This window comes from Zingiber officinale, chromosome 10A, assembly GCF_018446385.1.
Source record: "Zingiber officinale cultivar Zhangliang chromosome 10A, Zo_v1.1, whole genome shotgun sequence".
NCBI classification, from domain to species: Eukaryota; Viridiplantae; Streptophyta; class Magnoliopsida; order Zingiberales; family Zingiberaceae; genus Zingiber; species Zingiber officinale.
Window position 1 is genome coordinate 46,960,737 of NC_056004.1, and position 27,195 is coordinate 46,987,931.

The 27,195-nt window shown below is 36.4% G+C and overlaps 2 protein-coding genes across 2 annotated transcripts; one reads left to right on the plus strand and one right to left on the minus strand.

Moving 5' to 3' along the window:
- Positions 1–3,616: 3,616 nt before the first annotated feature.
- On the minus strand, positions 3,617–20,874 carry LOC122027076 (thylakoid membrane protein slr0575-like). Its single transcript, XM_042585903.1, has 9 exons — positions 20,496–20,874; positions 19,952–19,998; positions 19,780–19,882; positions 13,963–14,049; positions 8,858–8,941; positions 8,338–8,391; positions 4,273–4,353; positions 4,089–4,134; positions 3,617–3,997 (listed from the first exon to the last, which is right to left on the minus strand). Exons 1-9 carry the CDS (start codon positions 20,760–20,762, stop codon positions 3,921–3,923), a joined length of 846 nt encoding a protein of 281 aa, XP_042441837.1. The 5' UTR covers positions 20,763–20,874; the 3' UTR covers positions 3,617–3,920.
- Positions 20,875–22,373: 1,499 nt separating this feature from the next.
- LOC122026637 (pentatricopeptide repeat-containing protein At1g08070, chloroplastic-like) lies at positions 22,374–26,088 on the plus strand. The gene is made up of 2 exons (XM_042585368.1): positions 22,374–22,403; positions 24,079–26,088. The coding sequence occupies exons 1-2, from the start codon at positions 22,374–22,376 to the stop codon at positions 25,714–25,716; spliced, it is 1,668 nt and encodes a 555-aa protein (XP_042441302.1). The 3' UTR covers positions 25,717–26,088.
- The last annotated feature ends 1,107 nt before the right edge of the window (positions 26,089–27,195 follow it).

Sequence of the window (27,195 nt, forward strand, 5' to 3'; positions counted from 1 at the left end):
GTATATATGGCAGCATAGTCTTTTAGTATAAGTGGGAGATTGTTGGGATGTATACTAAAAGCCTAGCTTTTTGTATGAACATAAGAATCACATTGGTCAAATGTCTGCATTTATGTTAAATATAGTTGTCCATTTAATTTATATTATAGATAACATGGTGTGTGGTGCCACACAGAAGATCATGTTATCAGTTCCTTATAAATTATAAGTAGTAGCTCACAGCCAAGATGGATTGGGACAAACTATTGGAATGGTTGTAGTATAATTTGATATTAGTTTATCTTAACTATAAAATTATACTAGTACACTATGTGTGTATTGAGCAGGACCATTTGAGGTTGTTTCTTTTTATACTGACTACATAAAAGAACAAAACCTCTGTTATTATGGATGTGCGTACTCTTAATCCTGATATAATAGCAATCGCATATACTTAGTATTTGTTTCTTTGATTTATCAATGAGTGAGATTTAGTTCGATAAATCAATAGACCTGATAAGTTGGGAAATGATATTATTTATATCGTGTGTTGTTGATTATAGAAGGAAAATGTGTCCTAGTAATCTAGGTTGATGATGTCCCCTTGAGGAGCTCATAAGGATTATCATGTAAACCCTGCAGGTGGACTTAGTTTGGCATGATAATGAAGTTGAGTGGTACTACTCTTTGAGCTAGATATTAATTAAGTGAGTTGTCAGTAATTCATTTAATTAGTGGACATTCGATATCTTAAACACAGGGAGATTAATGCACTCATAATAAGAAGGAGGCTATAATGTAATTTGGGATTGGTGCGGTAGTTCAATAATAACTCTTTAGTGGTATGAGTTATTATTGATGAACTTGAGTTGGGTGTTCGGGGCGAACATAGGAAGCTCAAGCTCATCGGGAAACCAAAACCAATTTCTCCTCTCGGTCCCTGTTGTAGCTTCTATAAAATCTTGTATCCACAAATTCAACTTCTTACCCAAGCAATGGGCCGGATGCATCCTTGCTTGGAGCAAAGGGGGCCGGCCAAGTCCTTCATGGAGCCCAAGTAGGGGTCGGCCAAGCCATGCTTGGTGACCAAGCATGGGGTCGGCCAAAGTAAAAGGAAAAGGAAGCTTTTGATTAAAAATGAAATTTTATTAAAATCTTTCCTTATTTGTAGTTATCTACAATGGTTAAAAGAAAGATTTTATTTTTGTTAAAATCTTTCCTTTTTTGTAGTTATCTACAATAGTTAAAAGAAAGATTTTAATTTTGTTTAAAACTTTTCCTTTTATAACCATCTACGAAGGGAATTTAAAAGAGAGATTTTAATCTTTCCTTTTATAATCATCCACATGGTTTTAAAAGAGAGTTTTAAATTTTAAAATATTTCCTTAAAAGATATATTTTAATTTTTGATAGAACTTTTCTTTTTGGTAACCATGATTTAAAAGAGAAGTTTTAATTATAATCTTTCCTTTTTTGCAGATATCTACATGATTTAAAAGAAAGAGATTAATTTTAAAACTTTCCTTTATTGCCATGTACAATAGGAAATTTAGAAAAGAGATATTTTAATTGTTGTTAAAATTTCCTTTTTTAAAGGGAGGCCACAAATAAGGAAGTTTTAATTATGTTTAAAACTTTCCTTTTTTGCCATGAGCAAGGATTATAAAAGAAGAGGAGGTGATGCCTTACAGAAGAGGAGGCGATGCCTTATGGTGTAACACATATTATTATTCTCCTCTTCTCCTTGCTTGTGGTCGGCCCTCTCTTTCTCTCTTCCCTTAACGCCGGTGGCATCTATATTCCCTTCTTCCTCCTTTTCTTCCTTCTAAGGTCGGAGCTTGAAGAAGAAGAAGGAGAAGACAAGAAGTACCTAGGTGGCCGGTTGCTTGGAGGGGAAGAAGAAGAGAAGAAGTTTCCTATTTTGGCATCCCTTGGTGGCTCGAGAGTCTTGGAGGAGAAGAAGTGATTCGAGTGGATTCCATCTTGGTAGATCGCCGCCCACACGACGTCCAAGAGGAGGAGAGGAATACAACAGAAGATCAAGAGGTCATTAGCTACAAAGAAAGGTATAACTAATTAAGGGTTTCCGCTTCAAATTAATTAGTTACTTTTCTTTACATGAATTCTGAAACACCAACACAAGAGACTAGCGATTTTATGTTTCGATTTCGTGCTATCGATTTTGTATTTCGATTTTACGTTTCGATCTTGTGTTTCTATTGTGGTCTCTGTAGTTAAACTTAAGGTTACTGTAAGAAGTTAAATATCCAATTTCTTTGAAAGACTTTGTCTAGGAAGTGGTAGATGATCTCATAACCAAGAAGGCCTAGTGCCTCGCCATGTTTAACCTGGAAGCCAATCTTTGAAATAGATATTTAATTAACTTCTGTAATATGGTTTAACTTAGGAAGATCACATCGGTTAAACTTGGAGTAAAAATGTTAAGTATCGTTTCCAATCCAAGTTTAATTTCTGAAGAGTAACTTGGATTAATAATGTTAAGCATCGTTTGCAATCCAAGTTTAACTTCAGTAGAGCACATGGATAGCTAGGTAAAGTTCTGTGCTTGTACAAATTTTTGTACAGAGGAAACAAAATGGTGTTCCTAGTAGCAACCAACACTTTTGACTATGTATGATTCGGTCTATGGAACATAACTAGGAAAGCGACTGATTAGTATAAATAGATTCTAGTTAAAAAGGAAAATTAAATATATTTGTATCATAGATGTTATTCACTGATCGACCCATTTCTATTATGTATAGAAATAAATCTGAATATTGGATATGGAACATGCTCTTGACATAATGGTCATTATAAGAGATTAGAGATGTTCATATTGATGTAAATGAAAATTATTTAATCTGGGTAAATAGCAATACATGGATGGATCTTAGTGAGTAACTTAAATGAACTAGTCTTAGTGACTTACCTTGGACGAGTGGGAGATGTAGGAAATGGGAACGTGAAAACATGTCCATGTTGCCCACTACTTTTAATGAAAAATGTCCATTATACCCCTGAGTAATTTCCATTTATAAAGAGTGCATCTAAGGATTATTCAACAAAAACGACAACTAAGGTTGTGGAGAAAGAGAGAGGAAGGAAAACATTCGAGACGGTGGAATTTAATTCATAGAATTATGGAGAGCTTAAGGAAAACATCCAAGGCGGTGGAATTTGGTTCGTAGAATTATGGAGAGTTTTCTGACTTTGTGATCGCTCTTCCGACAACAAATCCAGCAAATCCGAAAATTACATTAAGTCATCACTGACTGTAGATTTGCGGGAGATCGCTGTAAATCTTTAATTCATTTTAATTCATACATTTAGAAAATCAACACATGTAGAGACTTTAGTTACTTGCTCCATCATTGACTTGGGAATTAGGATGTGTATTTGCATTCTTGGTGTGATTTCAGGTTAATAAACATTCTGAATTCTGATACCACATTAGTTTTTAAAAAAATGGGAAGCAGGTTAGTCTCTCGAGAATCCCAGTTTAAATGAAGAATCAAAAGCAAGTTAAAAATATGGGCTAAAACACTATTGAACTGTAAGATGACCAATGACTCCAAGGATAGTTAAAAAAAGCCGATATAATTAATAAATGTACTACAACTATAACAACAAATAGTATAACAACCAGGAAAACAAACACTTGGTGATTCAAATACAAGGGGGCAAACTTACATTGTTAATTATGGCAGCAATACTGCAGTGAGATCATTATACATTTGTTCTTCGCTATTATGGTAAATAAAACTGAGAAGGTAAGAACAAAGGATACTATCAGATAAATTTGACTGATGACTTCAAATTTTTCAGCACTATATCTGTGACACATCATTTACATTCACACTAAAAACAAGCATTTTGAAAGAAATGGAGTGAAATGAGAAATTTACATCAGTACTGTATGCAGTAGCTTAAAGAGAAAGTTATGATTGTGAACTTGGTTCTGAAGTCGTCTGCGAGATAAGGCGAACTTCGTAAAAATCAGCTTCTCCTCCTTTCCCTGAAGTCGTACATTATATTATTGGGAGAGAAGAAATTGAATTCTTATACCAACAAAAGTTGCAATATTCAAAAGAGCAGAAGAAAATCACCAATTTCTGCAGCAATTCCTGGTCCAAAGAACGATGTGAATTTTGCCTGAAGCAATGTAAATACTTAGTGAGAGTTGCAATTCACAAAGTTTTCACTCCATGATAATAGAAAAATTCCTTGCGTCAATCCTAAATTTGCTACTCTTTATTACAGTCTGAAATTAAAAAAAGAGGAGTGGCATACCTGTCTTTGTTCAAAATCAGACAATCTCAAAGCTTTTGCTTCAAACACTAGAACTAAGCAATATCTTCCATCTTCTGTTACCTAAAGGGGTCAATAGAAATAAAACAAAGCAGTGCAACAATTAAACGAGGAAGAAATGTGACCAAAGAAATAACACAGCCTCATTCGTAGCTGAAGTTTGGATAAAGAAGAAATCTTAAAGAGTATATCACAGAATTAACAATATCAATTTGGAATATCTGGTGCAATAGAACATCTAAACCATTAGGCTTTGTTTTTTCTGAGAACTACATGGTCAAGATAAATACCAAAGGCTGGTTTGAGACTTGTAAAAGAGTAAAGTGTGACTGTTAAACTTTGAAAACGGAAATGAAAATCTATTTCCAAGAATATCCATCTAACCATACTAAAACTTGTCTCAACCAGACATTGGCATCTACCAACAAGTATCTGAGAAAATATTATTACAAAAAATTAAACCATAGACAAATTACAAAATGAGATAGTCAAGAGTTGTGCTCATTAAATATGTATTGCATCAGCAATTGAGGTAATATTTCTTTAAAAAGAAAAAAATGGCATTCAATTATCATCCATTATAGGAACTGGAAGCTTCCCTGTATTTTGTATTCTATCAACCTCTAAGATTGTAAACAGATATGTTTTAATGACCTTCTAATGGTAAATCATTATTAGAAGTGGATCAATAAATAAATTGTTCTAATTAATCCAACTTTTACAAAAGCTTTTTCTTCGCTTAACTATTTTTATTGGAGTCTGAGGGATATGTGTTTCTGAGGTCAAACTATGGTATTCAGAATGTTGTTTCATGTGATGTCTTTTTCTAAATAGAGGCTAAACTAAAATTTCCTAATGTTAGAAATAGTTTCCCAATTAAAATGTTTCTTCCTATCGTTATGTTCGTCTGCTTGCTTCACCCGACTACTCCGCCCATTTTCCCTCAAAATCATGGACAACGCTACCATCATTGTGTGACTCTATCCCATGCCAACCTCATACCCTGCGACTTCTTCAATGCAAAGGAGGCAACTCATCTAGTTCATCCCCTCCACGACCTAATCCTCTTCCCTTAATTGAATCTTATCGACATGTCAACCAAATCATGTTGCTGAAAATGCTTGTCGATGTAGCTTTTCAATGGTTGAATGGTGAAGTCATCATCTTGTCAGCAGCTTGATACAACAAGATCATTAGAAAGGTAATATGGGTTGTAACTAGTAGACACACCCCTTCAAGTTGGTCAACATACCCCTTTGAGTTAGTCGTGACTAATCTATATTTGTTAATCATCAAGACACCCCTTTTGGATAACAACACATGCTTTTGGGTACTTGCAAGATCGAGGTAAGTGCCAAAATCTTTTTCTTTAAGATGATATTGCTCCACCTAGGTATTTACGGATTATCGACAAATTGTCTCCAAACATATGACCTTCAACTTGAACTCGAAGACGGGAGCATTCCAAATTTTGAATTTTGACGAACTTTCAAAAAAGAACTCAAGAGGAATATGATCACTTGAGAGTTGACTAACTTGGAATGGGGGAATGAAATTGTTATATAGTGGTTAATGGGTGTCTTCAAGGGGTGGAAGGCATATACTAGGGATTGTAAGGGCATGGCCAAGGAGTGAAATGCCTCTTCATTTAAACCACTAAATGGATGTTTAAACATGTTAAACGGTGTTTCAGTTTCCAGGTACCTAAATATCGAGTCTCGGCTGCAGCAAATTAATGGATGAATTTTCCAACGAATTAACGAATGAATTTTCCTTAATGAGCGGTTGACTTAAGAACATTAGGCCGATGGGCTGCTCACTGCGAACACTTCCTGATTTACTCTAGTGGCCGATGCAAAACTTCTATGGGTTCAGAACGGTCACCCTAGGATTACTACGTAAGTTGAATACATGGTGTCAACTAAAAAAAACATGTCAAACGACACTATGGAACAATGTCATTCAATATTGAACAAGTGGTAGAGGAATGTCATTTGTCACTCCTCAACTGCAATTTTTCTCTTGGTTGAATAGTGTTGATTAATTGATTGAGCTAATTAATCGAGCTCCAATAAGAGTCTAATTAAATCAGCCCCTCAATACAATCCTAATTTACAACCCAAAATTAGTGTTGAAGTCTCAATTTTGTTAGGCCGAATGGATTGTGACAAACTTGTCTTCACTAATATTCTTTGCGTATATTTGTTTATCCCATGGGAATTAACATTCCACACATGCTCCACTTAGTGCTCATGTATTCACGCCCATGGACCATGCTCACGTACGAGCTCATGCTCTCGTCTGATCAATCCGGACCAATCCGTTAAATGTTATAATTTCCTCCTCACTCAAATAGTTGTTTGGACATTAATTTCTCATTCACATGAGAAATTGATTTACAATTATTTACTTGCAAAATAACTCATCCATGTTCTTATTCGATCAATTGGTTATAAAAATTAATTTCCAATAAATCAGTCATGAGAGGATTGATCAGAAGATTGATCAGTAGCTACGCATACTATGTCTTCCTGCATCAGCAAGCACTCGAGCCATTTGTTTTCTTTTCTACAATCATAGCTTCCACCCTTTGCTTACCTTTTACTTTTGCATGTGGTAGCAGAAAACAAACAAGGTCAGTTGCCTGTGATCCAACTGATTCCTTGTACACTTGAGCACCACTGTCTGCGTTCAACGCAGGCGGCTTGACAGCAACCTAGTTTTGGTCTGGAGTGGACTCTTGCGCTCTCAAGATAATCGGTAATTCTCAAGCCTTGCCTTCCCTTTCTTTTATTGTTAGGTAGCTTAGATTCACTTTTTGTAGAGTAGTGACTTGTAGTTCACGCAAAGAAGCCCTCTACGTAGTTGATTTTGCGAATATTTCCTAGGTTGTGCGCACAAAAAATATCAACAATAAGATGAAAGATAAACCCCTTTCCTTTGTCTATTTTTTGAAAACATATCTAAATTGTTTAATTGGGTCTTTAGGGCAGTAGATTCATTGAGGCTTTCATCCGTGTTTTCTTACTGTCGAGGTAGGATCTCTTCCTCACTCCTAGGTTCCTTCCTCCATTGAATTTTGAAAGTCACCAAGGTTAGGTTGAAGGGTAAATATCATTGTACAGGAAAGCATAGTGTAGCTTAACCTTAAGACTTCAGATGAATTTCATTATGCTTGGAGAGCTTCTACCTGAAATTTTGACCCATGAAGTTGTTATACCAAACAGGCCAGTAAGTGGTTGAGGCTTTTAAGTAGACGATGAGGCTTTAATTAAGGGCATTAGATCCCTAACTTTGTCCAGATTGTGTCCCCTTCATTTGTGAATGTTTTATCCTTGTTCTTGCACCATGAATTGTGTCCCCTTCTATTATGATGATCAATCTACTGTAAATAAATTTTCATTTGGAATATAATTATTTTTGCGGCTAGTTGTTTATTATGGTTATGGCTCATACTAGTGGGTGGCTAGTTATTTTATTATGGTTAATGCTCATACTAGTGTCTAGCTTCAGGTTGAGAGATGTAAGTGCATTTTATAATGTCCTTTCACATGTGCCCACATATTAATGGAATCATTGATGAATACTGGTCCCAACCTCATCAACAAGAAGGGAGTCATTCAAGTAATGACAACTATATACGGACCAATTTGGATTGCATTTTTGCACACCAAGGTTCACTAGTGAAAGAATTCAATAATTTCCATTTGTCTTTATTTAATGCCGCATTCCTAATGTGGAAAATCTATAATTGCTTATATATATTGCTCAATAGTAAAAGATCAGCCTTCTATTGCCACATTCTCAAGTATTTATGTAGTTTGAAACAAAGCAGTTGATTAAATAGCATAATTCAGAATAATATTGAGTTCCATGTTTGCAGCATTTATAAAGTTGCACTAAATCAAAATAACTCACTAATCATACTAATGAACTCTTCGAGATACTCAAGATACCGATGTCATGAGGTAACCATTATAGATTAAAAGAATGATATATTGTATTAAATTCATAAAAATAACTTGCAATGATATGGTAATCACATACTTCTTCACGTATCATCCGCAAGATTGGTGCACTTCGTCGTGGGATCCCACCACCCTGGAGAGTATCAATGAAGAAATAATATATATTAGCTGACTTAAGCAAATAAAATAGAAAGGCCAGAGACCAGTATGATTTATTGGTTTCAATGAATGCTTCCAAACTTGGAATTCAAAAATTCACATACAAATAACTTATCAATAATGATTTTCTGTTCCACAATAAGAAAAATAACAAAATGTAGAAACAAGAAATCTCCAAGCTGAGTGAAGAATAGAAATTTAGAAAATGCAACAGATATGAGTAAAGAAGACAATATTCATACTATAAGATATATGCTTAGAATTTCCTTCTAGCCTTTTCAGCATTTCAATGCAACATTGAACCAAACATAATCATATATCTCCTTAGAAAATAGAAAAAGAATTCAATACAATCAAATATCTCAATATTTGGATACAAAACCAACATCTTCATGTAAACCAACAGCATGTGCAAAATTGATAATAAGCCAGAAAAATACCAGACCATATTGGAAAATCCTTTTCAATGCCTCATCCAAGTGTTGCTCATCACCATAACGAAATCGTGTAACATCATTCCTTACCTATAATAAAAGAGGAGATACAAACAACCTTCTTATTGGATAAATGGATATTCTTCAAAAATCATCATTGAGCAACAGGGCTGGCTATGCTTAGGGCTGCAATAAAATTGGGGCCCATTATTTTTAATATATTAAATATATTTGTATGTTTGTTTTTTTTAAGATAATGGAAAAGAATAGGGCCTTTGCATGATCTCATTTTCTAGACAAGATTTCGCAAAGATATTATTATGATTCCAAGAGATAGAATCATAAAGGGACTCTCTTTTTAACATTTTAAATTTATTTTTAATTATGTATGCTATTTTATAAGATCTAATGCCGACCCCACCTAGTGGGATAATATTTGGTTGTTGTTGTATTTTATAAGATCTAATTTATTCCTCTTCAATATCTCTCAATCCTAGCCTTCTCTTGTTACATTTCTCCTTCGTTGGTGATGCTTTCTCCTTTGATCAGTAAGAATTAGTCTAAACGGGCAAATTAAAGAATTAGTCTACGTAGGTCAACCATCCGGTTTTGAAGATCTAGAAAAATCAAACCATGTATTTAAACTAAAAAAGGCGCTATACGGGTTAAAACAAGCACCTAGGTCTTGGTATGAAAGACTATCTAACTTTCTAAATTCAAAAGGGTTTAAAGAAGGTCAAATTGACCCTACACTTTTCATAAAAACCCTTAATTCTGACATTTTCATAGACCAGGTTTATATAGATGATATAGTCTTTGGGTCAACCAACTCAAAATTCTTAAAATAATTTATAACTTTAATGGAAAATGAATTTGAAATGAGTTTAGTTGGAGAATTAAATTATTCTTTAGGACTTCAAATTAAACAAACTAACGAAGACAACTATGTACATTAAACTAAATGCACAAAAGATCTACTTAGAAAATTTGGTATGGAGAACTCAAAAGAACTAAAAACACCTATGGCAAGTAATATTAATCTAGATAGTGACCAAAATGGTAAATCAGTTGACTTAAAGCATTATAGGTAGCTTACTATACTTAATTGCTAGCAGACCTGACATATTATTTGCAGTAAGTATGCGTGCACGCTACCAAACATGTGCAAAAGAGTCTCATTTATCTTATGTTAAAAGGATAATTAAATATCTAAAAGGAACCATTAATGTAGGAATGTGATATCCTAGAACATCATATTTTGATTTAATTGGCTATTCTGATTTAGATTATGTCGGTTGTAAGTTAGATAAAAAGAGTACAAGTGGAGGATGTCAATTACTAGGATCTTCTTTAGTTAGCTGGTTTTATAGAAAGCAACATTGTGTTGCCTTATCTACTACCGAAGTCGAATACATAGCAATGGGCGAATGCGTAGCTCAATTGCTATGAATGTCCCATACCTTAAAAGATTTTAATCTAGATTATAAAAATGTAAAAACTTATATTGATAATATAAGTTCTATAAATCTAACTAAGAATCCAGTACATCACTCTAGAACTAAACACATAGAAGTTACACATCATTTAATTAGGGATCATGTCTCTAAAGGAAATATTGAACTTACCTATATTGAATCAAAATCTAACCTACCTGATATATTTACTAAACCTTTACCTCAAGTTGAATTTAGTAACTTAAGAAGATAGATAATTAAGAATGTGTTTATAGAATAGGCTTCTTTATTTCTCCACATATTTTTGATAAATAATAACTATTAGTTTTTCAAAATTTATGTTTGTAAAAAATTCCCCTTCAAAATTTTGTTTTCAAAAACTATTTCAAATCTTTTATCTTTTTGGCGTAGCCTAGATCTTACCGTAGATTTGCATGATCCTATTAGATTTAGCAGTCAGCATCTCACAAGAACAGTAAGATTCCTTGTTTGTGTATTATGAAACTTAGAACGGTGTGAGATGTTTAGGACTTAGCCTAAGATTTCAGATGCTTATGTCAATGCATTACTATAAATCTGGGCTTTAAACAACTTACATTGACCAATTTGAGTTAACTAGCTAGTAACAAAATAGTTAGACTTAAACACTCAAATTGACCAACTCGAGTCAATAGCTACTATCTTGTGGTAGTTAGCTTTGTACAAAGGTTGGACATTTCATCATAAGGACATTTTTTTTTAGTTTTTAAAGCATGCTTGGACTTTTAGGAAATTATCAATTTTAAGGGGAGCTTCAAATAATTTTTTACAAATTTTAAAAATCCTTTCCTTTATATTTTTTTTGAAACCTTTAACCAAATATTTTGAAAATTATTTACTTTTGAATTTTTTTTTCGTTTGAAATTTTTCCAAACACTTTCAAAATATTTTTACAATTTTTTCAAACCTTTTCCTTAGTAATTTTTCAAATTTTACCTTTACTTAAAATTTTCAAGTATTTTCAAAATTATTTCCTTTATAAATTTTGAAATTTTTTCAAAATTTTAACATTGCTAAAATTTCCAAAATTTACACTTTACTAAAACTTTTCAAATATTCTCAATTTTTTCCTTTAGAAACTTTTCGAAATTTTATCTTTTCAAACACTCTCAATTTTTCTTTGTACTTTACTAAATTTTTTCAACTTTACTAAACTATTCAAATGATTCTACTTCACTAAATTTTCAAAATTTTCTCTTATTATTACTTTACACATATTTGAAAATTTTGCCTTTATAAAATTCTTGGATTTTTTTCCTTTATAAATTTTCAAAATCAAACTTCACTCAAGTATGGTTGTTTCTTCTATTTTTGATGTGTGTCAAAGGGGGAGAGATAGTGAATTCAGGAGAAGATGTTTAACTCAGGGAGAGAGTTAAAATTAAAAATGCTTGCTTATTTTTGCATATTTTAAATTAACTTTGAACCTTAGTTGCCAAACATCAAAAAGGGGGAGATTGTTGGTGTAGGTTGCACCAGAATCAAACTTAAGTTTTGATGTTGTCAAAGGTTCAAGTTAAGTCTTGTTGTGATCTAACAAGTTGACTAAGTGTGCAGGTTGTTTACTCAACCGGGAAAGACTTAGTTGGAGGCTAGGCAGGAGAAGTTTTAGCATATCGTGGAACCAGGTGGAAAGACCAAGTGGGTCGAGAGGACCCCGACACTTGGCAGTGAGATCGAGAGGTCTGGAGGACTGAAGATCGAGAGAAAGTCCTGACGAGCCGATCAAGGCTAAGTGAAAAGTCCAAACAGATCTGGAGGATCAAAGTTTGACAAGTACGTTGAGGTAAACAACTGGAGGAGCAACAGTGAGGTCGTGTTCATGAAGGGAACAACTTAAGGTCGCTGATCTAACTGAGAAACCAGAAAGGTTTTCAAGTTGAGATCAAGACAGTTCTACTGTCTAATACTACTCATGCATTTCATATATATTACTGTGCTAATCTCTGTTTTGCATGAATATACTGTTTAACTCTGTTTTGCAGGTTCAGCCTGATCGGTCGACCGAACAAGGCTAACTCAGAACAGACACCAGTTTAGATCAAAGCAGAGCAAAATCTGATCAAAGCTTAATCGGTCGACCAAACCAAAGGATCAGTCGACCAAACCATGAAGATGTGGCACAGATCAGTTCGGTCAGAAGCAGAGAAGGAAACTAAGCTGATTGGTCGACCGAACCAGGAGATCGGTCGACCGAACGAACACCTCATCAATGCAGCATTAAGTGCGAATCTCGGCGAACAAGGAAATTCTCTATTCGATCGACCGAAAAATGGGATCGGTCGATCGAACATTTTAATGTCATTAAATGCCGAAGATCGAATCAGCATCAGATCTCAGCGAAAATGGAAGGGAGCTGGTTCAGTCGACCGAACCCAAGGATCAGTTGACCGAACGTCGACGACTCTTATAAAAGTGAGCTCGAGGTCCGAGGCTGAGGAACGAAAACTGATCTGTTCGAAGTTCATCTTGCGCAAGTGGCTGTTCGTGCTACTATTCTACGCTTCCAACAAGCAAGCTGTTGTACCATCCAAGAAGTACCGATTGAGCTGCATCTTCTATCTAAGTAATCGGTATATTTATTTAGTTTGTTTTGTACTTAATCTAAAGTAAGATAGTAGGTCGTTACTATCTTACTCATTCCATTGTACGATTTGCTTCTCTCCAAGGTTTTCAGAGAAAAGAGTTTTAGTGGATTGCCCAATGGTGCGATCAAGGATCGCGGGCCTTGGAGTAGGGGTCGACCTAGGCTTCGAATCAAGTAACCAAACCTATTCTTTACTTTCTGCTGTACGACTTTGATTTAAACGATTAAAAGAAAAGTGTTTTAAAAGCGCGATATTCAATTTTTGGGTTTGGTCTTGCTGTGATCTTCAATTTTTTAGGGTTTGTATTGAGTTTTGTCATTTTGTACATGTATTTTATTTATTTATTTACTTTTTGTGCTTCACATATGATGATGAGTTGAGGACGAGAGCATGATTCTTTTTATTGTTGTCCCATTTCATTGTTCTTATTTCCATAATTTTCTTCATTTTTGTAAGGGTTGTTCTCTCCATCTTTCATTTGAGTAATTAGACATACTTTTATCTTTCTTCATTTTTAAACAATTTTGAATACACTTGTTTACGTTTAACTATGTCTTAAGAAAGATTAAATAATTTAGCAATTTTATCCATTGAAAATAAATTATTATCAAAACTTGAATATGAAAATTTAATCAATAATTTTACATCTCAACAAGTAAAAAAAATAAATTTTATATAAAAATTTATTTTTTAAAATTAATATTTAATTTTTAGTTTTTTTTTTAAAATCCACCATTGTCGATCCCAAGTCCGAATGAAAATGGGTGAAATTTTTTTTTTAACAATATCAAAGGTCTAAATTTTTTTTCCGCGTAGGGCCTTAAATAGGCTTGAGCCAGTCCTAATGAGTAGTTTAGTCCAAACTCCTAACTATTTCAAGTTGGCCACTAGATCTTTCCCTTCATTTAACTCATGCAATATATATATATATATATGGTGATCACTTTTATGTTTTAATTGCATTTTATTGATAGAGTTCAATCAGAAATGAGTAATAGATTAAAAAAATATACTAGCTTCAGAACCTTACCTGTTTAAGAATAGGAGTAGCACATTTTTCCCTCAAATCCTCTGCATCATTGTAAGTTATACATGGCACCGGTTTAAGTTCTGCATACTGCTCATGCGATAACAATTAAGAAAAGTTAAGTACATTGAGCATGTTCAATCATCATGACCTGAGCTTTGTAATAGCCCCAAAATCAACACTAAAACCATTCTTCTTTTATAGTAACAGATTGAGTTACGCGCTATGATTATAATTTCTCATACAAAATGGGCTTCATAGGTCTCAATAGAGTGAAGTGGTCAGGCATAATCTTGCAAAGCAGAATACTCTTTAACCAACCTGTTCAAAGCAAAACCTAAAATCTCCTGTATCGAGATACCACGAGTTAGGCCTTTATATAGAAAAGAAGAGATACACCAAAAAACAAAAATACCCCTTTACTTATTCTAACATTACTTATTCTAACACTCCCCCTCAAGCTTGAGAGTATAGATCATATACACCAAGCTTGTTACATATGTAGTCAATCCGGGGACCTCTAAGTGATATATTGAATATATCTGCTAGTTGATCATTTGAGTTGACAAAACTAGTAGATATTTCTCCAGATATGACTTTTTCTCTGACAAAGTGACAGTCAACTTCAATATGCTTTGTTCTCTTATGGAAGACTGGATTTGAGGCAATATGCATAGCGGCCTGGTTGTCACATATGAGTGACATTTGTGTAACCTCTCCAAACCTTAGTTCCTGAAGCAACTGTTTTAACCATATAAGTTCTTGACTAGCAATAGCCATAGCTCGATATTCTGCCTCTGCACTGGATCTTGCTACAACATTCTGTTTTTTACTTTTCCAAGAAATAAGGTTACCTCCGACAAATATACAAAATCCAGAAGTGGATCTTCTATCAGAGGGAGATCCTGCCCAATCTGCATCAGAATACCCTACGACTTGAGTATGTCCTTTGTCTTCATATAAAAGACTCTTTCCTGGTGCACCCCTGATATATCGAATAATGCGAGTCACTGCATCCCAATGTTCTTTGCATGGAGAGCTAAGAAACTGACTTACTACACTTACTGCATATGAGATATCCGGACGAGTGACAGTAAGGTAGCTTAGTTTCCCCACCAATCGCCTGTACCGTTCAGGATCTGAAAGAGGCTCCTCCTGATTTGGTAGGAGCTTGACATTATGATCCATGGGATTGTTGACTGTCTTTGAGTTTAACATTCCTGTTTCTTCCAGAATATCCATTGCATACTTCCTTTGGGATATAATGATTCCATCTTTAGACTGTGCCACTTCTATCCCTAGAAAATATTTGAGTTTGCCGAGATCTTTTGTCTGGAAATGTCTGAAAAGATGTTGTTTTACTTGTGAAATCCCAAGATGATCATTACCTGTGATGACAATATCATCAACATAAACCACTACATAGATGCAACCAGTAGATGAGTGGCGATAAAAAACAGAATGATCAGCCTCGATTCGAGTCATGCCAAACTGTTGAATTACGATACTAAATCTACTGAATCATGCTCTGGGTGACTGCTTGAGACCATATAAAGATTTCCGCAAGCGACATACAAGACCAGAAGACTCCCCCTGAGCAACAAAACACGGAGGTTGCTCCATGTAGACTTCCTCAAGCAGGTCACCATGTAAGAATGCATTTTTTATGTCCAACTGATGAAGGGGCCAATGGCGAATTGCGGCAATAGACAGAAAAAGACGCACAGAAGACATCTTGGCAACAGGAGAAAAGGTGTCCCCATAATCCAATCCAAATACCTGAGTATAGCCTTTAGCAACAAGACGAGCCTCAAGCCGATCAACCGTGCCGTCTACACCAACTTTCACCGTAAACACCCATCGACAACCAACCACCGACTTCCCAGGAGGTAGAGGAACGAGGTCCCAAGTCCCACTGCTCTGTAAGGCACTCATTTCATCAAGCATAGCCTGTTTCCATCCTGGATTGGCAAAGGCATCATCTGCAGTCTTTGGAAGAGAAACAGACGACAAGGAAGACAGACAATAATAATAGGAAGGAGAAAGACGATGATAACTCAAAGAAGCATAGTGAGGAGAAGGATTACGAGTGGAACACATACCCTTTCGAAGTGCAATAGGAATATCAGAGTCAGCAGATGGGACCGGAGGAACTAGCGAAGGACTTGGCTCCAGAGATGTGTCTACGGCAACGTCAGTGTTGGTCGGCGGCAAAGCAGAAGGGGAACGACGTTGATAAACTTGTAAAGGAGGAGACGAAGCTGGGGATGACAGAGACGCCTCTAGGGGACAAAAGATAGTCACTGGTGTTGGTGGAGAGGGAGAAACCCCGGGCTGGGAAGCGGAAGGCCTGAAAAATGAAACTGAATCAAAGAATGTGACATCAGCAGAGATGAAGTATCGACGAAGAGTAGGGGAATAACACTTGTACCCTTTCTGAGACCGTGGATACCCAAGGAAAACACACTTATGAGACCGGGGAGAGAGTTTATCAATACTAGGATCAAGATCATGAGCAAAGCATATAGAACCAAAGACCCGAGGTGGTAAAGGATGAAGAGGATGACGAGGATAAAGGATATGATGAGGTATTTTTCCCTGAAGAGTGGATGAAGGCATGCGATTGATGAGATAACATGCGGTAAGTACGGCATCACCCCAAAACTGAAGAGGGACATGAGAATGGAGAAGAAGAGTCCAAGTGGTCTCAAGGAGATGACGATTCTTGCGTTCTGCAACTCCATTCTGTTGTGGGGTATGAGGGCAAGATGTGCAATGCAGTACACCATGGGATGCCAAGAAAGAACGAAACTGAGTAGAAAGATACTCACGTGCATTATCACTTTGCAAAGTACGAAGAGAAATACCAAACTGAGTTTTTATTTCATGAAAAAAAGATTGAAAAATAGAAAACAATTCTGAACGCTCCTTCATCAAATATAACCATGTACAACGAGAGAAATCGTCTATAAAAGTAACAAAATATCGTGATCCCAATGTAGAAGGAACACGACTCGGACCCCAAACATCAGAATGAACCAAGGCAAAGGGGGACGTAGCCCGACTCACAGTGCGAGGAGAAAAAGAACTACGAACATGCTTACCTAACTGACACGACTCACAAGACAAAGACTCTAAGTGAGAAAGACTAGGATGTAATTGTTTCAATTTATCAAGACCTGGATGCCCCAACTGAGCATGAATAAGAAGTGGAGATGCCGCCGCCGAACCAACAAGAGAGGGTTGTTGAAGCCGATAAAGGCCATGAGACTCACATCCGAAGCCAATCATCCTCCCCGTACTCCGGTCATGTAAGGAGACAGATGTTTTAGTAAAAGAAATGACACAATCAAGAGACATAGTAAGTTGACTTATTGATAACAAATTAAATGGAGCTCCAGGAACATAAAGAATATTATGAATGGAAAGAGACGAAGAAGGATGAACAATACCAATACCCTGGGACTGAGTTTGGGAACCATTGGCCATGGTGACCATTGGTAAGTAACCGGAAGTAGTAAGAGAAGAAAATAGGGAATCATTACCAGTGATATGATTGGTGGCCCCTGAATCAAGAACCCAAGAATCTGAAGAGCGAGATATGCCAGCAAAGGAATTACCAGCATGTGCAACAGCAGCAGTGGAATCAGAAGCCTGTCGATCCTCAAACCATTTTAGAAAGTCATTATAGGAAGGAAGTGGGGTCGGCTCCGGTGTTAATTGTGAAGCAGAAGCTGCGGAAGCAACAGAACTCTGAATAATCTGAGCAGCGCGAGGCGGTCGGCCATGTAAACTCCAGCACTTATCAATCGTGTGTCCCGGTCGGTGGCAATGATCACACCAAGGACGCCCTTTGCCACCCTTGTGAGGTGGAGGTTTGTTGTTGCGTCGAGAGACCAAAGCCGACGAGTCAACGGACACTGAAGGAGGCATTGTCAAGACTTTGGCCGGGACACGGAGGAGAGTTGCCCAGGTATTGTCCATGGTAGCTTCGGTGGGGCTGCCTAGGATCTGATCACGAATATAAGAATAATCTGTGGGCAAACCATATAAAGCCAGAGACATAAAAAATTTCTTCCAATTTTCAAGCTCTTCAACAGGAGTGGCCGCTGGCGGTAGCAATTCATTAAAGTCACAAAGAAGGCTAGAAACCGAACCCAGATACGTTGACATTGACTCCTTAATCTGATGGGCACTGAGAATGGTCATGAGATCTTCACAAACCTGATAGAGTTGCCGAGAGGTGTTTGTAAAGAGTTGTTGAGCCTGTGTCCAAACGGTTTTGCAGGTTTTGTGAGTACGAAAGACATTCCTAAGAGATGGATAAATCGTAGCTCGGATAATACAACACAACTGAGCGTCAATTTTCTTCCATAGAGGACGATCGGCAACTAGAACATTTTCTTCAGTTTGAGTGAGATGTGTCTCATATCCCTGCCCAACAAGCCAAGGCTCAATGTGAGATGCCCAAGAGACATAATTCTTACCATCCAACTGCTCGAAAGAAAGGGGTGCAGTGATATGGTTGGTAAAGATTGAGGTATCTGGTTTCGGGGCGCCAGAGGTAGCCATGAATAGAACTTGTTGGCTGCTGGTGACAGGTAGAAGAAACCCAACAGCGGCAGAGGTTGCTCGGAAGGAAGCCGCGAGAGATCGGTGTTAACTTGTTGGCTGTTGGTGACAGGGCAGAAGACAACCAACAGCGGCAGAGGCTGCTCGGAAGAAAGCAGCGAGAGATCGCTTTAGGGCATAGGAACAGCAGCTAGCTTCTGGTGTTCGAGAGGGCACATGATTGATGAAGATGGCAACTCCAGTGAGGAGGACCCAGAGGGCTCGATGAGGACTCCAGCGAATGGGCCGCCCTTAGGTACGAAGACGCCGACCAGAAAAACACCAAAGAGGGTGTGGCATCGGTGGCGAAGCTGACTGCAAGGACCTTGTGGACGAACCACGGGGAAGAAACCGAAACAGGAGAAGAAGCCGGAACAGGAGAGTCCGATTCGGTGCCGCCAAACAGAACGGGGTCCTTCTGGTGCTCAACACGGCGCGAGGAGGGGGGGGAACTGAGAGGTGACAGAATGCGGTGGAGAGAAGGGCAGCGAGGACGACGACGCCGGATGCCGCGGCTTGGAGTGGGTTTCGGCGTGAGAGGAAGGTGTCGGGAGAAAAGGAAAAACTAGGGCACAGTAAGGAATTCAGCGTGGTAGAAAAGAAAGAAATTAGGGTTTTGGCTCTGATACCATGTTCAAAGCAAAACCTAAAATCTCGTGTATCGAGATACCACGAGTTAGGCCTTTATATAGAAAAGAAGAGATACACCAAAAGACAAAAATACCCCTTTACTTATTCTAACATTACTTATTCTAACACAACCAAATAACAAATTTGCATCTCCATAGCTCACTTTAAAGAATCATGAAGCAACATTTGTTATTGTTGAAATGACTGCAAATAATTCAACGGTTTTATGTATAGATATTTTTTTGTCACAAGCATGAAATCTACTAATGTAGAACTTTCTAATGCTGAATATTAATATATTTTAAAATACTGCTCGAATGAAATCTCCAGGAGTAACTCAATCTGAGTGAACCCGATCTAGCTAATATTGGTATTCTTTTTCTAAAAAGGTTTTTTCTCTTCCAATTTCAGCTGTCATAACCTAGTTTGGAGAATGATTCAACCTAACATTCGTTCTAAATACACACAAGTGAGTCAAATAACCCATATATACATGTTCAGATAATAGTAGTTTCATCATCTGTCTTAACCAGTTACTTTGGGGATCCATAAAACAGCAAACTGGCTGAAAGAAGTTACCTTCAATGCCATACCAATGACTGTCAAAGGAAATCCATATGTAAGTAGTATAGCTGACCACTCTGAGCCAGGGAAAATAGTGAAATATGCACCAAATCCGTATCTAGAGAAAACAAGAGCCATAAGTTATGAACATCAAAATGCGTGCTTTGCTATCAATAAAATAACTTACGAGAGAAGACTACCACCTACAGCCAAACCAATAACACCGAAAGAGACCTATTGGAAAAGAGTAAAAGTTTCAACAAAGATAAAAAATGAAGTACATGGAAAGGAAAATGCATGCAAAGATTACCATCCTAAAGTATAACTAACTGAACTATCTAAGTATATCCTAAGTTAACCGAAGAGAACAAATAAATATTGCAGAAATAGGGGGAAAAACAATGCAAATCATTACCAAAGTATCGAATGCTTGCAAACTGGAATGCTTGCAAACTGAACAGCAAGACTAAGTAATATTATTGAAGAAAAAAACTCTTACTAGATTTTAATAAAAAATCTGGTAATGACATGAACAAAAGAACTCCAATTCTACTATATGCAAAGCTAAGTGCTAGCGCATTAAAAAAAAGAAAGCGTGTCATCACGTATCGATGTCACCATGTATCCTCCAGTAGTCTGTAGCCTCAGAGGAGAAACCAAAAATCTCGCAACCCTATCTACGAAGTAAACTGCTCTTGTCAGCAAGCCAAGAAGTAAATCGAAGAACGAACCTTGGAGAAGGAGAAACCATTGTCGGGAACGATTGTTTTGGCAGCGGCGGCGGAGGACGGTTGAGTGGAATCTGCGGCACTCGCAACGAGCACAAGCCTTCGGCAGCTGAATCGTCCGTGAGTGGGAAGGAGGGGCCGTCCCACGGGCGGCCGCCAGTTGGAGGAGAGTAGTTTGGGGTGGGATATGGCAACCTCAGCGGGTTGAAAGCCAAAGCGTGAGAGCGAGCAAGCCGCCGCCGGTGAGGCCACTGCGCCTGCGATGAACATGGTGCGGTGTGGATGCGACGTGGCTTCCGCTAGCCCTCGCCACCCCTTCCGGTGATATATCCGTTGGCAAAGGAATCCAAGTAAACGAGCGGTCGTAGCAAGTTGTGAGAAGTTGCTGAAGGTTAAGGTGTTAGCTGATTAGGTTGTAAATTTTAGAAAATAAAATAAAATAATTAAAAAATAAAAAATATATTAGAAATTTTATTTTCTAGAAGATATAAAAGTGTTAAAAAAATTAAATCAAACAATCTAAGAGATTATGAGATGGTAGAAACAAGTGAACTTTATTTTTTATTGAATTTATATCATCCATTTAAATTGAGTAATTAATTATGTTTAATAGGGCTGGTCATAGACTCAACCCCGGACTAGATCCGAACGATTCGAAACTGAGTCAATGGATATCTAACTCTGACCTATTGTTGGATAGAAATTATAACTGACCCTAATTGTTAGGCTGAAATTGTAATTGGTTTAACAAAGAGTCAAACCGATTACGATTCTAGCCCAATAAAAATCACTGAATCAATAATTCAAATTTTCAGTTCAGTAATTTATATATATATATATACAAAAGTTGTATTAATGATGTGATGAATTAACCTATTTTATCTTTCTATTTAAACTAATTTTTTAAACATATTTATCTTGAATTCTTGATATAGGATTATTCTATCTATCTATTTAAATTATTTTTTTAATCTATTTACCTTAATATTTTTGATGTACGATTATTATATCTTTGTATTAAATTAATTCATAATATATTTAACATGTTAAATTATTTGATGTGGAATTATTCTAACTTTAATTTATTATTCTTATTTAACTCTCTTAATTATTAGTTTTATTTTATTTATTTAATAATAAATTTATAAAAAAAACAATAACTTTTTAATAACAATTATTTAACTTAATGGAGAAAAAAATAATTTTTATATAAAAATATAATTTATTTAACAAATAAATAAATAAATCTAACATTTTCTCCTCTTCAAAACGTGTGATCATATTTTGACTCTCTCTCTTCCCTTTCCTTCATTCCCATTGCTGGTTTTCAAAATCAAAACCCTAAACCCTCTTCCCCTCTCATCCTGCTCCTCTCCCCATTGCCAGACGCTAGATCCAAGTCATCTTCTTTAGCGATTAGCTCGCGTGGAGTCAGTTAGGATTTTTGTCCAACCTGTACTGCTCATTTCCCTCCTCTCCTTTTTCTTCTCGTGTTTCTTAATGACGCATTCCACGGGAGTTTATCAAGAGCTGGAATGTACCATTTTGAAAGACTAGCACCACACGTGTACTAGTTATCTTCAAAATGTTGGTTTTGAAAGCAACATCGATCAATAGTGTGTTGGCTTTCTTTTAAAACCAACACCAATATGGTGATTTTGTGTTGGGTTTCTTTCAAAATCAAGCAACAGGATGTTGGTGTTGCTATTGAAAGAACAGTAGCATGTTGGTGGTGGTTTTTGAAAGAAAATCAGTTGCGTGTCGCTGTTCTTTCAATACCAACACCAATGTGGTAATGTTCTTTCAATACCACTACCAAGTTGCTATTGTTATTTCAATACTAGACCAACGTGCTGCTATTCTTTCAATATTAGTACCAACATGCTGCTGTTCTTTGAAACCAGCACAAACGTTAGTGCTGGGTTTTTAAGTTTTTTTAAAAAATGGGCAAATACAGTTAGCTTGGTCAATACATCCCATGCATGAAAAACATTACTTAAGAAACTTCTAAATAGCATTTAAGCTCGACTTATATCTGTCTAGTTTGCGCTCCCCCTGTACATTATTTGAATCAGGCATTTTACATTAATGGAAGAAAATCAATGTGATACTCAGCTATACATTCCCTAAGTTGATGATGATCGAAAATAAAAAATTAGGATGAAAATTTCAACACTGGAAGGGGCATTTTCATTCTATAATCAATATGTATGAGAAGCCAAATTTAGCTCAAGAATAAACAATAGAATAAAAAATAAGAAAAATAATTGGTGTTGGTATTTAAAGAACAGTAGCATGTTAGTTCTAGTATTGAAATAACAACAGCAACTTGGTGGTGGTATTGAAAGAATAATACCACGTTGGTGCTGGTATTGAAAGAACAATGCCACATTGGTGCTAGTATTAAAAGAATAGTGTTGGATCCTTGGCGGCCGGCAAGAGAGGGGTGAATTGCCCTACAAATACAAAGACACTTTTCTTGGACTTTACAGCGTAATTAAAACTAACATTTGCATAAAAGAAATTAAGAAACTAATTAAGAAAAAGAGACACTAAATTTACTTGGTTTACAATAAGGGGATTGTTAATCCAAGATCTTGAAAAGCGCACTAAGATTTTCCTCTGGGCGGAGTAGCCTCTTATAATGTTAAAGCACACAATTACAAGGCTAAACAAGAAAGGAATTGATTACAAGTGTTATATCTTAGCTTCTAGGACCAGGGCTGTATTAATATATAAAATCAAAGAATCGATAAAAAAGCCCACGTTAGGCTTAATATGATTCCATATCAAACCCAACATGGATTTTTTTGCCGATTCTTTGATTTTGCATGTTAACATCTATGAAAAGTCAAAATAAATAATGGACACCATATTTGAACTCCTTGTAATTTTAGAAATCCATAGAAACTGAAATGTGTACAATCAGAGCTCTCTAGGTCCATCAGTGAGTTTTGACCGAAACTCATTGATCAACTTAGAGAGCTCCGATTATATTCATTTTAGTTCTAGTGGCTTTCTGAAATTGCAAAGAGTTCAAATATGTTATTCGTTGTTTATTTTTACTTTTTCAAATGTATTAAAATATTATAAAAAAATTGACTAATATTGTCCATATATTCTACTGATAAAAAAAAGAGAAGTACATTTTTTTTAGTAAATACCAAAGTAGCATACGTTTTTTTTATAAATTTAAATTTCTATTTATACCTTTTATAAATTGCCGTTTAATAAGACTAACTAATAAGTGAGACTTATCTCATAAAGCCTACCATTATAAACCCATGCAACTTCATCTGCAGGGCTCAATCATCCGATTCAATCTATTTGGCACAATCAAACAATTTTCATAAAATAGACCCCCTTACACAAAACATCAAATCTCAAAGTTCTATTAACATAAGATACCAAAACTTTAATAAATTTTAAAATTATAATATTTAAATTAAAATAAAATTGAATCACAGTTACATGATATAATATACGTTTAATATATTTATAAACTGTGATTTTAATATCAGACATATCAGGATTTGTGTTGAAAGATAATTTAAATTTAAAATTAGCGTGTCGGAAGGAAAAATAGCCCACTCTGACTTCCCCTCCGAGTCCGAGTACAAGCCGAATGATCGACGCGCCCTTGTCGCGCGACCCCCGCTCGCTCGTGCGCCTCATTAAATCCGTCGTCGTCGTCGCCGCCGCCGCCGCCTCCTCCTCCCCTTCCGCCCCTCACACGCTGCAGAAGCTCCACTCTCATGTTCGGAAGCTTGGCCTCCTCTCGAATGACTTCGTTTCTAGTGCCCTCATCTCCTCGTTCGCTACTTTCGGCTTCGTCCACTTCTCTCGCCAACTGTATGATGAAATTCCCCAACCAGGCATTGTCCCTCGGACAGCTATGGCCAGGGCCTACAGTGCTGACGGACAACCTGAAAAAACATTGCTTATATTCCGAGCTTTGCTCGTGTCTGGCCTATCCCCAGACCCTATCGCTCTTGCAACTGCAATATCCGCGTGCCACCAATCCGGAATCTTATCTGTGGCAAAGACGATTCACGGGTACATTATCAGTAGTGGAATTGTAGTCGATCCATTTGTCACCACTGAGTTGATCAAGGTTTATGGTTACCATGGTAAGCTAGGTATCTGCCAGCGTTTGTTCGATGAAATGCCTGTTAGAACTCTCGTATCATGGAACACCTTATTGCATCAATATGTGAAGCATGGTGATGTTGATTCTGCATGCAAATTGTTTGCCAAGATGGCTGAGAGGGACGTCGTTTCATGGAACACGTTGATATCAGGATTTTCTCAACTGGGTAGGAGTAGAGAGGCATTGGCATTCTTCCGTCAGATGACATTTTCTAGTGAGAAGGCCAACAGGCTCACCTTTTCAATTATTCTCTCGGCCTGCGCTAGCATAGGTGCTCTTGATACCGGTATCTGGCTTCATGCCTATTTAGGAAGTATCATTTTTAACTCAGATGGATCTTTGGATCATTGCCTAATTGATATGTATGCCAAGTGTGGTAGCATTGAAAAGGCTATGCAAGTCTTTGAGAGCAAACCAGTTAGAAGAGATTTGTACTCCTGGACTTCAGCAATATGTGGGCTTGCAATGCATGGGAGAGCTGACCACGCCCTTCGCTTGTTTTCACAGATGATGCAAGTGGGGATCAAACCTGATGATGTGACCCTGGTTGGTGTTCTCAATGCTTGTGCTCACGGAGGATTAGTAGAACTAGGATTTAAGTTATTTTCTTGTATGGAGGGAATCTATGGCTTAGCACCCAAAATCGAACATTATGGGTGTGTCATTGATCTTTTAGGCCGTGCAGGCAGATTAAGAGAAGCTTATGATACTATTTTGAAGATGCCGATGAAGCCTAATACAGTTCTATGGGGGATTCTGTTAAGTACCTGCAAGGTTCACAACAATGTGGACCTAGCTGAGATTGCTGCAATGAATTTGATTGAATTGGATCCAGATGATCCATGGGCTAGAGTGATGCTATCAAACATATATGCAGAAATTGGTGATTGGGGTGGTGTTATGAGACTAAGGAAGGAGATGAACTCTGTGGGCCTGAAGAAAACACCAGGTTGTAGCTCTATTGAAATTAGTGGAGAGATTTATGAGTTTCTTGTTGGTGATAGTTTACATCCTCAGATTGAGGAGATTCTTGAAATATTGGAAATCATTGAAGCTCACATGCAAGTTCATTGATGCACAAAGCTGATCGTGCCAGTTCTCTTATTAATATATGCATATGACCTTGTTCAATAACCATCCTACTTGGAAGAACTTTCTAAGAACAAGTTCAGAAGCTACTCTTGAGCTTTTGATGGAACATAGCAAACATCCAATGAAATCATGGTAAGCTAGCTAGCTCAGAGAAAATTGAGAACGGTCCCTTGTCAAGCTACTAAAGCTAACTTGCCGCATTACTCTACCAAGGTGCACAAAGGTACTTCAAATTCCTTCATGAAAGCCTGGATCAAGGTAGGGGCACCTTATTTTCCTATAATAAAAGCTGTAAAGGATCACTTATTGTCAAAAATCTCCCTTGATTTTAAGATTTCAAGAAGTTCAAATGAAGAGGATTGCAAATTTTCTCTTGTGCCATGATTCTGAACAAAATATACTATTTGTGTATCTAACAAAAATTAAATTCTGATATGAATCCTCAAGTATTTATGCTATATACTAAAGATTAGAATAAGCTGGCAAAAGAATATGGGTTGAGAACATGATCATGAAAAATGAATATTCAATATGTTAGAAATTCGGTGATCCCATACCAAATTGTATCAGTTTGTTCATCAAAGTATTGGTTCATTTGTAATCCTTTACAACACAATCAATTAAATCAGAACATGACCGATTAGGATTAAGCATAAGTAGGAATTGGATGTTGGCCATGCTTGTAGATTATCAGTTGGTATTGCCTATTTGATCTTGTAGTTGTGCTGACCAATACTTATTTAGTTTACTTATCAAACTTCTTGCATCATAACAAATATATTGTTTGAGATGGGTGATTGACTGATTGATACTTTATTTTTAGATCATTTCTTGTTTGTCATTCATGTAATTGATTTATCTCCTCTAGAAATATATTAGTTGGAAAGCAATACGTCTTGTTTGTCATCATAACAAATATGTAACATTTTATATTTTTTGCAAAAAGAAACAATAGCTAATTATCAATCTTTATTATGAAAGTTGGAGTAAAATTTAATTTTTTGAATGTGACGAAAGAGCACATGCAAACTAATTGAGTTGGAAGGAATTAGCACTAACTATGATTTCCCTTATTTCCTATTGGGATCGTCAATGTGGTAATTAGGGATTAATGTTTTGGCGATAATAATAATATGGTTTTGATTTGTAGATTCTAACTCCTAACCAAGCATGTTAAGATTATAATTTACTAATGATCACACAAATATAATATGAGCAAATAATTAGGAGCATACAAATGATCCTCCAGAGTTGTTTCAGAACCTTTCAAATATTGAGAAATTTAAGACTAATTACAGAGACCATATATACAACTTCTCATGTATCAACAAATAACTGACAAAAGGGATATACACAGGGACAAGTAACTGACAAATTAAACAATTTCACGTGTTAACAAATAATTCAATTTAATTGATATAATTAAATATTTATCTAATTAAATATATTGCATCGTTATCC

What these genes read in the sequence shown, in the direction of transcription:
- LOC122027076 (XM_042585903.1), bottom strand. Translation starts at nt 20,762, where the DNA reads ATGTTCATCGCAGGCGCAGTGGCCTCACCGGCGGCGGCTTGCTCGCTC. An exon ending in CTGATTTTGAACAAAGACAG is followed by an intron (nt 4,135 to 4,272) that starts GTATGCCACTCC and finishes ACATTGCTTCAG; the next exon opens with GCAAAATTCACATCGTTCTT. An exon ending in AGGAATTGCTGCAGAAATTG is followed by an intron (nt 3,998 to 4,088) that starts GTGATTTTCTTC and finishes GTACGACTTCAG; the next exon opens with GGAAAGGAGGAGAAGCTGAT.
- LOC122026637 (XM_042585368.1), top strand. Translation starts at nt 22,374, where the DNA reads ATGCTGCTGTTCTTTGAAACCAGCACAAAC. An exon ending in TCTTTGAAACCAGCACAAAC is followed by an intron (nt 22,404 to 24,078) that starts GTTAGTGCTGGG and finishes AAGGAAAAATAG; the next exon opens with CCCACTCTGACTTCCCCTCC.